At 39.7% G+C, this 15117-nt stretch overlaps 1 protein-coding gene across 7 annotated transcripts; it reads right to left on the bottom strand.

The window, feature by feature from the left end:
• Nucleotides 1–1274: 1274 nt before the first annotated feature.
• On the bottom strand, nt 1275–15078 carry hnrnpk (heterogeneous nuclear ribonucleoprotein K). Of its 7 annotated transcripts, none has more exons than XM_059338184.1 (17): nt 14994–15075; nt 13684–13757; nt 13388–13551; nt 12537–12634; nt 12148–12204; nt 11133–11176; nt 9606–9678; nt 8979–9092; nt 8458–8586; nt 7772–8106; nt 7155–7202; nt 5532–5571; nt 4710–4725; nt 4305–4337; nt 4093–4160; nt 3440–3609; nt 1275–2197 (listed from the first exon to the last, which is right to left on the bottom strand). In XM_059338184.1, the coding sequence occupies exons 3-17, from the start codon at nt 13443–13445 to the stop codon at nt 2167–2169; spliced, it is 1314 nt and encodes a 437-aa protein (XP_059194167.1). In that variant the 5' UTR covers nt 13446–13551; nt 13684–13757; nt 14994–15075; the 3' UTR covers nt 1275–2166. The 7 variants fall into 7 exon arrangements, with proteins under 7 accessions (XP_059194167.1, XP_059194171.1, XP_059194169.1 ...); XM_059338188.1 differs by having other exon boundaries at nt 13388–13534; nt 14915–15005; XM_059338186.1 differs by having other exon boundaries at nt 14915–15005.
• Between the last annotated feature and the right edge of the window lie 39 nt (nt 15079–15117).

Here is a 15117-nt window from a genome sequence, read left to right on the forward strand (position 1 = left end):
ATAAAATTAAAATAAATAACTATCTTTAAATTCTATACAAAAGTATAGTATATCTGTTCTAGGCCAGTTGAAGGTCTAAACAAAATATTTTATTAGGATGTACAATCCATCCAGTAACCACCCAACATGAAGTGAAGTTCAACAGCTAACCTTACCAGGTAAGTGAACAAGACTCAGGTTTTAATAATGCAAAATGAAAACGTATAAAAATAATAATTTATAACTCCAAGTTGACAGACAGAAATAAATTGTACTATTCCAGACTATTCGAAAAACATTACCAGACTAGTTTCTTTGACGTGAGGATAAGCGGCTTTTACTTTGTCATTTCAATGATTGTCAATCTAGGATCCGATTCCAACTAGGGCTGGGCGATATGGACCAAAAGTCAGATCCCGATACATTTAGGCTCAATATAGATATACAATATATAACCCAATATTTTCATCGCAAAGTGAGAGCAAATGTTTAGTCAAAGTCAAATATGACATGTCACAAGTAGTTTTATTGAAAACGTTAATTTAAGTGAACATAAATATGTATACCAACAGGAGTACCTCATTTTAAATCAAAGCTCTATAAAGCGCACTTTTTAATAAATAAAAATATCTTAAATGAAAATAGCCTATGAAATAAAATAGGCCAATCTTTTTTTATAATAAATATATTTATATGATAAAACAATAATGGACATTACGAAAGAACTCAATATGACAAATCCTAGTAAAGGTAGCATTTATATATAAAGAAAGAAAAAAATAACTATCGATATATGCGATAGGGCCCAATTCCGTTATCACATTTTTAAAAATATCAATACATTTCTTATATCGATATATCGCCCAGCCCTAATTTCGAGCCGTCATTTCTATGTTTGTAATACATTTTACATGTCATCCTTTGACAATAAAAGACAACACGGAAAACAATCCATCTTGGCAGGAAAAGAGATTGAGATATATCTCTGCTATATTTAATTTTATGGAGATGTCATCTGTTTTTGGTGAACTTTTTCCATTATTGTATTGATATTAACGACAAACTTATAAATCACTTCGTCCAGAAAATAATTCTCAAATGTACTGTTAATGAAAACCCTTGATAGAAATAGCTTCAATTAAAACATGCATGAAATAGCAGCTGGACCACCGCCTTCACAATCACATTAGCTTTTAGCCCAAATGCCATCTGTGCACAGAAAACTGATCCAGCTGCAATGGTTTTGCACAAATAAAAATAGTTCAATAAGCAAGCTCATTAAAAATGCAAATTGGTTCAGTAAAAAGTGGCACCATCTTTATTCATTTTACAATTTGACAATGTGAAGTCTACAGCATGGAGAGCAAACAAGTGTAGAGCACAGGAAATTGCAGGGACAAAATAGATAGTTCAATATCTTTTTCTCTAATAAAATGTCAAAACAAATTTCTAGCTACAAGTTTCCATTTGTGAGGAATTACTCAAATTATTTAGATTTATTTCATCACACAACTACAATGGATATTCGTACAAATTTGTCAGACTGTCCTGTATCTGGTGTGTACATGAGTCCTAACTTAAACATCCCAAAATCCACTCTGAAGGGTAAAATGTCCCACATCTCTTAAAAAATCAAACAAAACAAATGGTTCAATATGAAAACAAATGTCACTTACATTCTGCATGTTGCACAGAGTGGTAATGTGGTACAACTGTGAGTGAAGAGACCGATATAGACGAGAGAGCACACCCAACCCACACACGCTGACATGCTCGCACACACACATACAGGACAAATTCAAACCAGAGACACAAACATACACATATAAGTCATAAAAATCAAAACCATCAAAAATAAAGGTTATGTTTATTTTTTTGTCTGTCAGGAGACTGAAGAAGATTTTGATAAATGTGAGTGTTAGAAAAAAGCAAAGTGTATCTGATAAACTATTGGACTACACTCTTAAAATGCAGAACACCTACATTTTATTTGATGCACAGGAATGTTGGACATTTATTTCATTAAAAAATACAAAAATAAAATTCAAAAAAGACACCCACAATCCAGAATAATAGTCTGAAGGGGATGTGTTGGACAGGGGCAGAAAGGTTGAGGGGAGGGGGCAAGTGGGGGGGGGGGTGGGGGGGGGGGCAATCTGAGTCTGCTTCAATCTGAGTCTCCTGGGTCTACAGCAAATGACCAGAGTACTGCTTCACACTGAAATAAAAAGAGTGGAAAAATAAATAAAATACACAAGAAGAAAATTGCAATTCACAAGTCGGTGACAGTGTAAATATATAGCTATGCAACTGTGGGAGGATGAAGTCTTGGGAGGAAATGGATGGGGAGGCAGAGCAGGAAGAGAGACAGACAGCGAGGAAGAGAGACAGGCGAGGAGAGGAAGACGGGGGAGGATGTGAAATAAGTGGCCGACTGAAAGCAAGGAAGAGGAAGAGGAGGAAAAAGAGGGGTGTGGTTAGTCCTTGTGTCCAAGCAGGTGCAGCACACTGAAGAGGGAGAGGAGGAAGGAAGAGGGAGGCAGGGTTAGTTACCATGGCAACACTACACTACTCATGAGACAGCGGCGGCAGGTCTACAGCTGTATTAGCAGTCGGGCTAAGCTCAGATAGCATCAACAAGGAAGTAGTGTATTATACGTGCCTACTGGTTGCCAGAAGGGAGACAGAAGAGGAGGAGCCCGTGCTATTTGGCAGACTGTGATTTGTTGTCGGTTGATCTAACTAAAAACAACAAAATCACTAGTCTTCCATACAGCAGCAGCCAGGGGAAGAATCAATCCACTCCCTGCTTCACAGTGAAACGGCTTTGATGGCAAATAGACATTCTATTTTATTTATTTATTTTTTTTTACTTCTACCAATCATATTCAATGGACAAATGTGACAATCAAAGAAACATGTCAGTCACATTGACCCTTTAAGTTTGTTTAGTTTGTCTACTCCTTCACAGCCATTTCATGCAAGAGGAAGGTTTGAACTAGTTGCAGGTTGCATGGGGAAGAAAGGAAGGGGGTTAGTGGAGAAGAGACAGCAGGCAACAGAAATGCATAACCCAACAGGAGTGGGTTAACTAGTATTAGGATGCAGTTTTAGAAAAATACGTTTATGCATTTACAATCTTAGCAAAAATGTATCTTCTATATACTTCTGGTTCAGTGGGTTGAAAGTGAGGTAAAGAAGGAAAGCATAATCTATAGTTCTTCGGCTTGCATGAGTTTTACAAGACTGCACTTTGTAAACTATTGTGAGCTCAGGCCAGGTTAAGAGTCCACCAGACAATGTCATGGAGGTTTTGAAAGGGCTCTACTGCAAGAACACAAGCTAGTAGGGTCTGATGACAGAATCTGATGGAATAAAGGTTTCAACTACAACTACGGTGCTAAATTAATTAATTAGATGGAAGTCAGTGTAATAAAATAAAGGTTGCGTCACAACTTGCCTGTTCTGTAGAAGGTACTGGGCATTCTGGATCTGATCCTGGGTGCCAGTAATGGTGATTATTCGGTCCTCGGAACCTTCCAAAGGCTCATCGATCTTGATGGAGGCTCCTGACTCATGGCGGATCTGTTTGATCCGTTGGCCTCCCTTACCAATGATAGAGCCAGCCAGCTGTCGTTGTGGTACAGATGAAAGAATGAGAAGGATAGAGAGGAAAAAAAAACAAGAATGCAGAGAAACATTGTGGGCATAGTGGAAAACATGTGGAGCTCAAAAAATGTGCTATGTGTGATATGTTCAGGAAAATATGGTATAAAATATTTAAGGTGTTTTGCCACAATGTGAAAAGATGAAAAATATTTCTCAAATGATTTTTGCTAACACTGAAATACTATTATGACCTTGTCTAGTGAAGTCCGTGTGTGGGAGACAACATGACTTATTGGTCCCTACGACTGGAATACTGTACCAGTCTATTGCTGCACAAATAATGGTAACTTATGAGGATAATGAGAGAATGCAGATGATATAATCACAAATGGAAACAGGGTTTTTACTCAGTCTGACTGAATGTTATTTATGACAAGAGGGATATTATGGGTGAAGTATGCTGATCTTTCTTTGTTGTTCCAGTTTGTAGGGTAATTTACTTACATCTTTAGGGATCGTCACTTGTGTGGTGATGACAGGGCCTCCCATGTCATTATAGGAGCTACGTCCACCTGATAGCAAGCCAGAAAGGGGAGTGAAGAAACAGAGGCAAGGTAAGTAGAGCACTAAAAATCCATTATTGGCTGCCAGCATTATCACACATGGCTCAGCACATTTTTCTAATCATTCTGATTGATAAAAGTGTATGGACTAACCTGACTGGTAGCTATCCCATGAGGAACTGTTGTCTGAGCAGGAGAGAAACCAGGACAGAACACTAACTCAGTGATAAACATTAATTCAAGTATTTTCTGTAACATTTGTAAACAAATGAACCATCTCAATACTAATTCAAACATGTGACTCGACTGTTAAATGACATGATACAGCTTTAACAGAAGGCACAGTATTATTGCAACAGATAGCCACAACGCCTTAGTGTGAGCTGCAATGTCCTTCCAGCCACGTTGTCACTGTACAGATTGTCATTTCTTCTATGAACACTACGTTTAGAGAAAATGACACTACAGTAGATTGAAAGAACATAGCAGGCTGCACACTAAGACACATTCACAGCCTTGAAACAACATTCATATAATGACAAAAAACATGAGACTTACCATATCCTCCTCCACTCTGTAAAAAATAAACAGAAACAGAAACGGGTTACATACGGTACAGCCGATTCTTTTCATCTTCCCACAGATCCCAGATGAATGGACGCAGGACTGTTAGCACAAATGTATGGATGATGCAGCAGCCTCGTCCATGGAGTAGACTCAACTAAAAGCCACCCAGTTTTCATCCATAAGCCAGACTCCTCCTTCTCCTTCCCTCCCTCCATCCCCCCTTCCCGTCTCTCCTTGCATCTCCATCAGCCCCCATTTTCACCTGCTATTCAGCTGCTGCTGTCACCAGGGCAACAGGCAATTCAAAAAGCTGTTGCTGAGCAACGGCAGGCAGTATCCTGCCAGCTCTCAGAGAGGGAGAGAGAGAGACCTTCCAGTCTGTCAACAAAGCGTTATTATTGCCTAGCAACCAACCATGGCCACCCCCACCCTCCCCACCCCCAACATCCTCCCTCTCTTTGCAGGAAAAACAGGCTGGCCGTGAAAAGTACACAGTAAGAGGGCAATTATAGCTGATTATTATGGGGTGTCTCTGGCTGTGGTGATTACGGTCATTTGGTGGGATGGCTTATACCATGCAAAAACTACCTTCAATGCATGGCCAGGGCTGAGATGAGTGTGTGCACATGCATATGCACACAAGTGACCAGTTACAGTTGTATTGTCAATAAACCACTATTATCATTACAACACAATGGACAATCAGAGCATATTGTCTAGTGCTACGACCAACCAGTGTGCAAGCCTGAGGATGCTGGCACCCAATGAGATGCTAGAACCAGAGCTGCATGCATTTAGCAAAGGGTCACTAACCATGTTATCACTATAGCGATCCGGTCTGCCTCTTCTGTCACTGGTGACGAAAGTGTCATAGAGGGAGGGAGAGGGGCAGAGAAAGACAGAGAGAGAGAGATAGAGAGAGACAGAGATAGAGAGAGATGGGGGTGGGGGGTGGAAAGAAATAGAAAATGCTTAGAAAAAAGCTTGACAACATTCCAAAGGAAATTTCTGGTCTAGGTCAAACTGCACACACACGCTGAGCAAGATTACAGTATAAACACATTTCCACTCAGCCATCTTCCCACACAGTAACAGGAACAGCTCTGACAGTGTTATGGTGAGAGAAGTGACAGGTGGTGGTTATGATGATCAGAGCCAAGGGCTGCTGCCCCCCCCCCCCCCCCAAAAAAAACGAGCTCAAATTGAGAATTTGCTGAATTAGAAATTGCTTGTTTGCTGTTCTTGGACATACATGTATGAATGTCACTTAGTGTCAAACTAATGCCTCAACATGACTTAATATCACTTGTTTGCTGTAGCCATGTAGTATTATAAATTTAATCATTTGCAATTATGACACCAATATTATTTTTTTTATTTTTTTACAAACAGTATCAGCCATATTTATATTACTTAGATTTCCATTCATTTGGATGTGGACAGCTGACAGCAAACCGAGGCCAAGTCATGACAGTATTATTCTGGTTGTCAGGAGTGCGGGGGGGGGGGGGGGGGGACGACACATCGTATTGTTTTGTGAGTTACTCTGCGATTCCCACCCCCATTGCAGCTTCCTATTTTCCGTGTTAAAGTCTACCAAAATGGTGCATTAATGTGCAACTGTCCACATTAGTATAATCTTTTTTTAATTACAAGCCAGCTGGTCAAATTCATTTTTCAGGGGACAGACATATGTCAGCTTTACATCAGCACATGGCCCTCATACACACCACCACAGATACTTTCTCTCAACCTGGGAAAAACTGGGAGTGAATAGCAGATTGGATGGTTATTAACACAGGAAAGAGGAGGGCATACAACATCACTGCAGTTTCCTACAAAGCACTCCAAAAAGAAGTGGAGTGCGAACAGGTGAATGGGGATCAGGGTAAGGGTCTTAGACAGGCTAGGGCACTACAGAGAAACAGACAGTAAAGCAATGAATGTTCATAAAGGCAGTAATTAGTATTGAGGGCTAGGGATGACAGAGGGGCAAAAGTTTAAACAGGGTGTCATTTTCTCATGAGCTATGAGAAGAAGTGAATAACCAGGCATATTCAACAAACTGCAACAATAAAGTAGTAAGGCAAGAAGATGTGGGTTGTGTAAGAATACCTCAACACTTACAACTTTGTTTTAAACAAGCATGGTCAAGTATGTGTCACATTTGTAAATGGAAATTATGCTGAACACCTGTCAGTGTGAGTTAATGACTTATTCCTCACAAAGACCAAAGGATGAAATGCTACTCTGCAGGAATCACCACCCAGTGGTATTAATGAGGAATCATTGCTTCTGTGGATTACAATTACAGAGTATATACCTATCCTGTGGTAAGCACAAGTTATCTAAAATGACAGAATATCAAAAAGTCAAAGTATCCCTGTGAATATAAGTTAGGGAGGTTTAGGCAAAGGTTTGGGGACAGAAACTTACTTGGACCTGTCATCTGAGCCACGGTACGAGTCATAGTAACGGTCTTCTCTGTGGGCGAGATGGAGATGGGAAAAAGACACACACAAACAGACACATCCAGACATACAGTGATGAGCACATACAATAAATGGAATGATAACCATGAATACAAATGCTCCCAGAGGGGACCATGGACTGACTGGACTACATGCAGAATACTGGACTCAATTTACCCTCTGAATCTGAACGATGTAAAAACACCTGAATAGAAAATAAGCATCTGAAGAGGGATTAATCTTTGTATATGCAGATGCAGGAGGAAACAAGTGCTCTAAAAGAGGAACTCTGATATTTTAGACATACTAGAATCTGTTCAAACACTTAAAACTCAAGAGGTTAAGAGGAGAAAAGGACTCTCAACTTCAACTGATGAGTGGGATCATGCAGTCATTTGGCACCAAAGTGTTTCGTTAAAGTACACAAGGTTGTATCTGAATTAGACATAGAAAACATGTCCATTTATAATTTTAGACTTTTGTTTCAGGAGAACATGTTGGGCAGAAACTAAACAAATTTAATTCTAGTAGCAAGCCAAAGAAAAAGCAAAGAAGGAGAGTGACAGAGAAAAGACTTCTTACCCTCCTCTGTGTGGGTGTCCCATGGGCATGTTGCGTCCACGGCCACTCCCCCTGCCAACTCTACTCGGGTGGGGTGGTGGAGGAGGACCTCGGCGGGGGCTCATCTCATCGTAATCCCGACGGGAGGGAGGCATGGGTCCCCGTCCCCCTCTGCTAGAGGGCATTCGGTCAAATCCGCGGTCTCCCCCGCTGGACCTGCCCCCACGCATGGGGAACCCTCCCAGAAGCCTGCGACCACCTCCCCTTTCTTCAAACATCACAGTGAAACCACCGTATTCATACGTTTCATCGTAGAAGTTTGGGTCGTAGGGCTGGGCACGGCCCTTTATGGGAGCCTGGAAAAGGAGAAGAGAGGGAAATTAAGTGATCTGTTCAAGGGCTTTTGAAGTGCGATTTACAGGAATAAAGGCTTGCTTTATCAACAATAGAATATTCCTAACATAGAACTTAATCTGACTGTAAGGGCATTAAATAGCCAACATTTACAACATCTGTTGTAGAATGGCATGTTGCTGACGTGTTTTTACATTTGAGTGTCTGACGACAGGTTTTAAATTTCCAACCATCAAAGTATGTTTAATTAGACAAGGCATTCAATTAATGGCTTTGATATATTGAAATCCTTCAATGTATAAAACTTAACTGACAAAAAGGCCTCTCAACCACTGTTTCAACCACATTCTTACTTCAGCAATGAGCTCCAGCATAGTCTTGATACACTCCACCACCCTCTCAGTTTTACCGCCGACCAGCACCACCCGGTCTGTCGACTGAGGACAACACTCCTGAAACAGCTTGATGCTGGTCTTTGTGTTCTGGAGACACACAGACAGACCAAATATGAGGATCAAAGCAAAAGAGAAAGCTGCTACATGACACAGATTTTAATATAAAAGAAATTAACTCCAAGTATTTCACACATCATGTTTGAGGTACATGAAGTATTGAAGGACAAGAAAGGTTGAGTCAAATTAATTAAACGACAAACACAAACAATACAAAAAATTTACAAGAGAAAAATTACATCCTGTCTGGCTTCCTCCAGCTGGATTTAATCCAGCAGTTTCATGGAGGGTGTTCTTGTTACAACTGAAAAACTGGCAGCGGCATCAGGCTGTGTAAAAAATCTATGTTTTACATTACTCATATTTCAGTTTGTAAACTGTTTAGTTGCAATAAACTGATCCCCATCCCTTGTTGAACATACCTCTCGGAGCTCCTTGATCTTGGCTCCCTTCACTCCAATAATTGAGCCAGCCAGGCTCTGGTGGATCAGCAGGCGAAGCTCACAATCAAAATCCATGCCATTGTACTGCTGGTACTGAGGGAACGTTTAGCATGTTAATACTGATACAATTTTTTTTATGTCTGAAAGACTTCTTATTCTTGAAAAATCAAAAGCTAAAAGGCACATGATGCAAAGTTAATGTAGAAGGTATACACAATACACTAAGAACATATTATGTATCAGTTAATGTGTATTACATTTATGGTAACAGAAAATCTATTGCTTTTGATCTCATTTAAAATTTCTTATAACATTTTTCCACTTATGAATTGCAAATACAGAAAGATGGCAACAGCGTTAAACAGAGCTTCAAAGTATAGAGTATACACAAACCCTTTAAAAAAATAAAGACAAAAGTTAAAACAAATTCACAAAAACTGAACAGATTTACAACATATTTGATAGAAAGTTATCAATTTAGTGATAACTGTTACCCGACTTGATAAGTTCCAGTATTGTTTTCACATCCAAACAAATGTTTTAGTTCACTGGGTTTAACAGAACTTCAGATGAAGAGAAATTACAAAAACAAAAAAAAGTCCTCACCTCTTCCAGTGTTGGGATAATTTTCAGCAGGATTTCTCCAACTGTCTCGATGTCTGCACTGATGCTTAGGATGCTTCATAATTCACATAGAGGGTGGGGTTGGGGTTGCCAGCAAGGCATCCCAGGGGGGAGGGAACAACATTTTAGATTAGAGAATTCATGACATCCCCTTTTTTGCCATAAAAAATAGTCACACCCCATTAAACCAACTGAGACTAACACAGCTAAACAGCTGAATTGTTGACATCCAGTGTATTCTAAACGTGTCGTGGTAATTGATTATTCAACACTGTAACTGGAAAGAAAGCTGGTATCAAAATAATGCCATGAAAGAAAACAGTTGTTTGTCCAAAGAAAGTTAGAAAACAGACAAAATAAAAAAGGACCCAAAGAAAAGTGTCTGCATTGGTGACCACTTAAGGGGCAAGGTGGGGGAGGGGAAAATCTGAGGAGGATCTGGCAGGAATGAGCACCAAAAGACGCCAGAGAGAACTCTAAAGTCCTAAAGCATAGCTTGGTGGATGCACACCACAAATACTTTGACTACAAAGACCCCAAATAAGGTGCCCAACACAACTTATTTTATCAAAGCGTCATTTCAAATGGCTTTGACGGCCATTTTATGCTTAATTTGGCCAACATAGGTAGAATTTTGTAGTCTGCACCCACCTAGTAACATAATAAAATAAACAATGAATTAACTGATCAAGAGAACTTAAGCATTGTTTGTACATAGAAGTAGAATGGTAGACAGCTGAGGGAAAGTACCAGAGCAGATTATACCATGGAAATGAAGTTTGCCACCACTGGAGTTGATGCTTTTAAAGGAGATGGGAGAAGCAATAAACATAAAACCAAAGGATGCAGGGATGAGTAGGACAGACAGAAAATCTGTACGTTCAATAGCTTCAGCAGTCGAAAGAGTTCAGATAAAGCAGAAGACAGGAAAGGAAATATAAACACACACACACACACACACACACACACAACACTTGAATCCTAGCTTGCCTTTTGCGTCTCAGAATGGATGGACAATCTTTCAATATAATGAGGACATCTCAAGGAAAGAATAGGATGGTGCGAAAAGCAGGTGAGCTTATGAAACTAACGAAAAAACAAGTACACCAGTATATCCACTCTGAGGGGGGAGGGAGGTGAAACGCGAAAGATAGGAGGAGAGATAATCATCAATAAAAATAAAAAAAATAAAAAACACGGACATATTGCACAGATTACAGGAAAGATTTAAAAAGACAGTGGCAGATTGTTGAAAAACCCTGACACCAGCCTAAGTTTCAATGTTGACGTGACTTTAAAAAATGGCATATAAAAGGATGTTGACATGGCTTTTACAGGCAATTTTGGACATGAACGCATTTAGGCATTTTGACTTGGCTAAAATACTAAGAGAACAGGTAGGTTAAAATACAGTGACTTGACAGAGGCAGGATGACTATTTATTATTCATCTCTTGTTGTTTGTTTGACCTGTAGTCAGGCAGTGAGAGGGAGGAGCTTAGGGACATACCGCTCAGGCCCACTGCTGTCTGGGACTGACACACTGGCATTGTACTGGGCGTGGCATGGGCAGGGGCCAGGGCCATTCGAGCACAGATGTCAATCAAGTAAGGCGCCCATTTAGGGACAGGGCACGATTATGGACAGGGCCAACCAGGGTGTCAGGTGGGCGGGCGCAGGAGGGGCCATCCAGAACATGGGCAACAGAGGAGGAAGTGGGCAAAAGTCAACAATAAAATAATAAACAAGGGAGAGGGAAGAGGGAAGAGGAATACATTTTTAATATACAGGCTCTACACTGTTCAAACGTGACTTTAATTTAATTCTCTCAGAGATTGGTTTGTCAAAGAGAGAAAAGGAGAAAAGGTGACATTGGAAAATGGGTAATGGCATATTAAGAACATGATAAGTTCAATGTTGGGGAATAGACCAGAGACAGTGAGAGAGAGGGGAAGAATAAATTGTGGAGGGCTAGAAAAAGAGGCAATGGCATTGAATGAATTAAGAATTGGTCAGGTTGCCTTAACATTTATATATATATATATATTTAAAAAATTAGCTGGTGCTGCAGGTGACACCATTAACACTGTGCCCATAAAGTTTAATTAACAAGAGCATCAGTGTTGCCACAACAGCATTATTACAATGAATTATCAATATAGAAAAACAAATGGACATGAAATTGGGCTTTTGTGTCCGGGGCCAGTTTAGCTGAGGAAATCACATGATGAGCTTATGAGAATAAAAAGATAAACACAACCCAAAAATGGTTTGTCAGATGTTTTCATGAACAGAGGGCTTATATCAATACAGGCATCAGCTAACCACACCCTTTATTTACATGGAAGAAAATATTGCCAAATACCAAAACAAGTTTTTAAACAGTTATCCGAGTAAATGTTTGTAAAAAGAAAAAGAAAAAAAGAACTTATGTCCTTTAAAAGAGGCTGGGTGGTCATTGAAGAGAAAAATAAAGAATACAAAATAAAAATTGAGGGTGTGTGAAATTAATAAAATATACTCACGTCTGTACGAAGGGCTTTAATGTTTTTGCCACCCTTTCCAATTACAGCTCCTGCATTCTGAAAATACAGAGAATACTTGCAAAAACTGAAAAAATAAATGAGAAAATGTAAACTATAGTACTGCAATTAAAAGACTTTATGCAAGATAAAACTTACAGTGAATGTCTGAAAAAGACATGATTGTATGAATACCTCAAACATAGGATGGAAATTAATTATTCAAAGGGTAGAGATGTGATCAGGGTAACAAAAAGGAAACTATAAAAAATGGAGGAAGTACAAGAAATCAGCAGTCTTGCTGAAGGGGTGCACAAAAGAAAGAGACAAAAATACAAGTAATCACATAACAGTTGGACATAAAACGTGAAATGAAAGGGGAACTGATTTACTTTGCTCTGCAGGAGAATGCGGAGCTCAACCATCTCGTCCGAGTTCCTGGAGCGCTTGAATGATTTCTGCTCATCTGCATCCTCAGCAGGGCGCTTACCTGGAATAGGGAGATAAAAACACACACTGACAACAATGCATACACAGCCCTCCACTAGATAAAATGAAATAATCAAAAAGACCACAGAAAGCAGTGAAGAAATGATCGCAACACTGTTTTCATATTATAAGCTTAATCTACAAAGTACACTGTGTGCAAAACTTAGAAATACAAAGATAATTGAAATGTTTCTTTTAAAAACATGAACACAACTTTGGAGGGGAGATCAATTCTTATAAACGGCGTAGGCCCTTCATTTTTTTGAATCCAGAGTTTGCTATATAGCTTATTTACATCTGTGGTCCCTGACAGGCACATATCAAAGACAGTATAGTAGAATACGAAGAATAAAAAGCAAATCCGTTTGCAATGTAAATGGTTTGCAAAATCTGCAAACAGTGCATCACATATAAAATATACATTACATGTCTCCAAGTTGTCTCCATGTCCCCAAGCAATGATTTAAATGGTATTTTAAAATACTGAAGCTTGTGCTTTGTCTGATATGGTTGGGAATTGAGATGCATTTATCTGTTGTTCTGACTGAAAATGTTAATGACCACAAGCAGCATCTAGTGACAGATTTATTTATAGATAACTCTCACTATTTTCTGAACAGTAATTCATCAGCTACAACGGCATTATTTTTGCATCCTTTCACTACATAACAGATATTTCTAATGTAGATAGATTTTTAAAGCCTATAAACATCAACAATGTGAAAAAAGAAGAAAGAAGAAAAATGTTTTATACCGTTAGTCTCCGTGTTGCCGAATGAAGTATCTTCTTGCTGTTCAATTTCTGTCTCCATGGTCTTCTAACAGTGAGGGAGATGGGATGGGTACCTCGGTCCGGGGAACAGGTGGTAGCAGCAGGGAGAGAGAAGCAGAAAACTTGCCCCTGTGAGATGTAGTAGTCTGTCAACATTGTAAAAGGGGAAAAAAGACAAAACAATTCAAGCAGTGTGCTGGAGATCCAGCTATTCAAGAAGCTGGCACAACATGACGAGACAAACGGGAGAGAAACACTGGCAGAGAAGCGGCACTCACCGATATTTATTACAGGGACAAGGGCGTGTTGATAGGCGGAACTAAATAAGCAACGACCAAACAGCTGCTGCGACCTGTCGGGGAGGGAGAGGGCCGCTGAAATGCTACATAAAAAAGGCTCAGGATTGACAGCAAAGTTTAAAACGGACCAATTATGATTACATACATTTAATTTCGTCCCTATGTTTGAATCGCTGTGATTGAATATGAACTATTACATGTCAACAAAGCTTACGAACATCAATAATCCGCATGTGAACGGACATCATTATAATGTTATCAGTTATCGTGACGATAATAGGATCGTTTGGATGGAGAGAGAAGCAGGCATTTTGCATTGTTTCTGAGTGAGGGAAGTGTGCGACTGCTACGGTCCTACAATCGATGGATGAGTTAATTGATCCATGATTAAAGAATGATATTGACGTAATTAATATAACGAAGAATGAATGAAACACAGTCAAGAAGTGTAGACGCTCACTCTGTTTTTGTTTTGTTAGGTGAAGCATATCGCTCACTTGTAATCTGTTTTTGGGTTTTTTTGTTTTAAATTTTTATAATGTTTATGTTTTGTGTTTTCAACTGTATATTTCATACTGTTGGACCCCAGGAAGAATAGCTGTGGCTTTGTTGCAGCTAATGGGGATCTTAATAATAAACTAAACGTAAGATACCGAAATACCGTTTCTAGTCAACTAGTTAGCTTGTTGCTATATCAACCGGCAATCGGTACAATTTCAAGCCATGCAGCGTTACATTTAGCTAAATAGCTGAAGTCAGGTATAAAGGCACATTAGTGAACAGTTATACTAGTCTATAACGGTATACTGACATTGACCAAACCGAAAGTGAGCGACCATTAGCTGAGCTTAATGTTAGCTAGCTACCTGGGTTGCTTCATAGCCTGAGGGCAATGCGTTAGCTACGAGCTTCGACGTGTGGGTTAAAAATTTTCGCCAAGTGTCAACCACACACAATTTTCAAACACTGTAATAGTTACACACGAGGAAATGCGTCGCAACGTGTAACTTTAACGCGAGTGGGTTGATAAAACATGATCAATCGATCAATACAAAGCCCAGCCCGAGTCACACAGGCTAGCGGCTAAAAGCTAATTTCGCCATGTTGCCATGATTTCGGTTACGCACAAGGGGAGCTAGCGCGGCCAGCTAATTTGGCATCGTTAGAGCAGACACAAAAATGGGAACAAAGTAACTGCTAAAGACATTACCTTTTACAATACCTATGGCCTTCAACTACATTGGGTTCAATGTGGCAGAAAATAGAGCAAATGTCGTCAAAACACAAACCTGCAGTGCAACACCTCGCTCGTCCCCCTTCCTTCTCTACCGAACCTGGAAATGTACAAGTTTAGCTAAAGGGTGCTGATTGGTTGAACGGAAAGCAAATCAAACAGACGAGAGTCCCAATTGG

The sequence above is a fragment of the Centropristis striata genome, chromosome 7 (assembly GCF_030273125.1).
Source record: "Centropristis striata isolate RG_2023a ecotype Rhode Island chromosome 7, C.striata_1.0, whole genome shotgun sequence".
NCBI lineage: Eukaryota > Metazoa > Chordata > Actinopteri > Perciformes > Serranidae > Centropristis > Centropristis striata.

Coding starts and splice junctions, on each gene's coding strand:
- hnrnpk (XM_059338184.1), bottom strand. CDS start 13,445: ATGGAGACAGAAATTGAACAGCAAGAAGATACTTCATTCGGCAACACG. Junction 7,203..7,771: donor GGACACCCACACAGAGGAGG/GTAAGAAGTCTT, acceptor TCTCGCCCACAG/AGAAGACCGTTACTATGACT. Junction 3,610..4,092: donor AAGTGACGATCCCTAAAGAT/GTAAGTAAATTA, acceptor CCACAACGACAG/CTGGCTGGCTCTATCATTGG.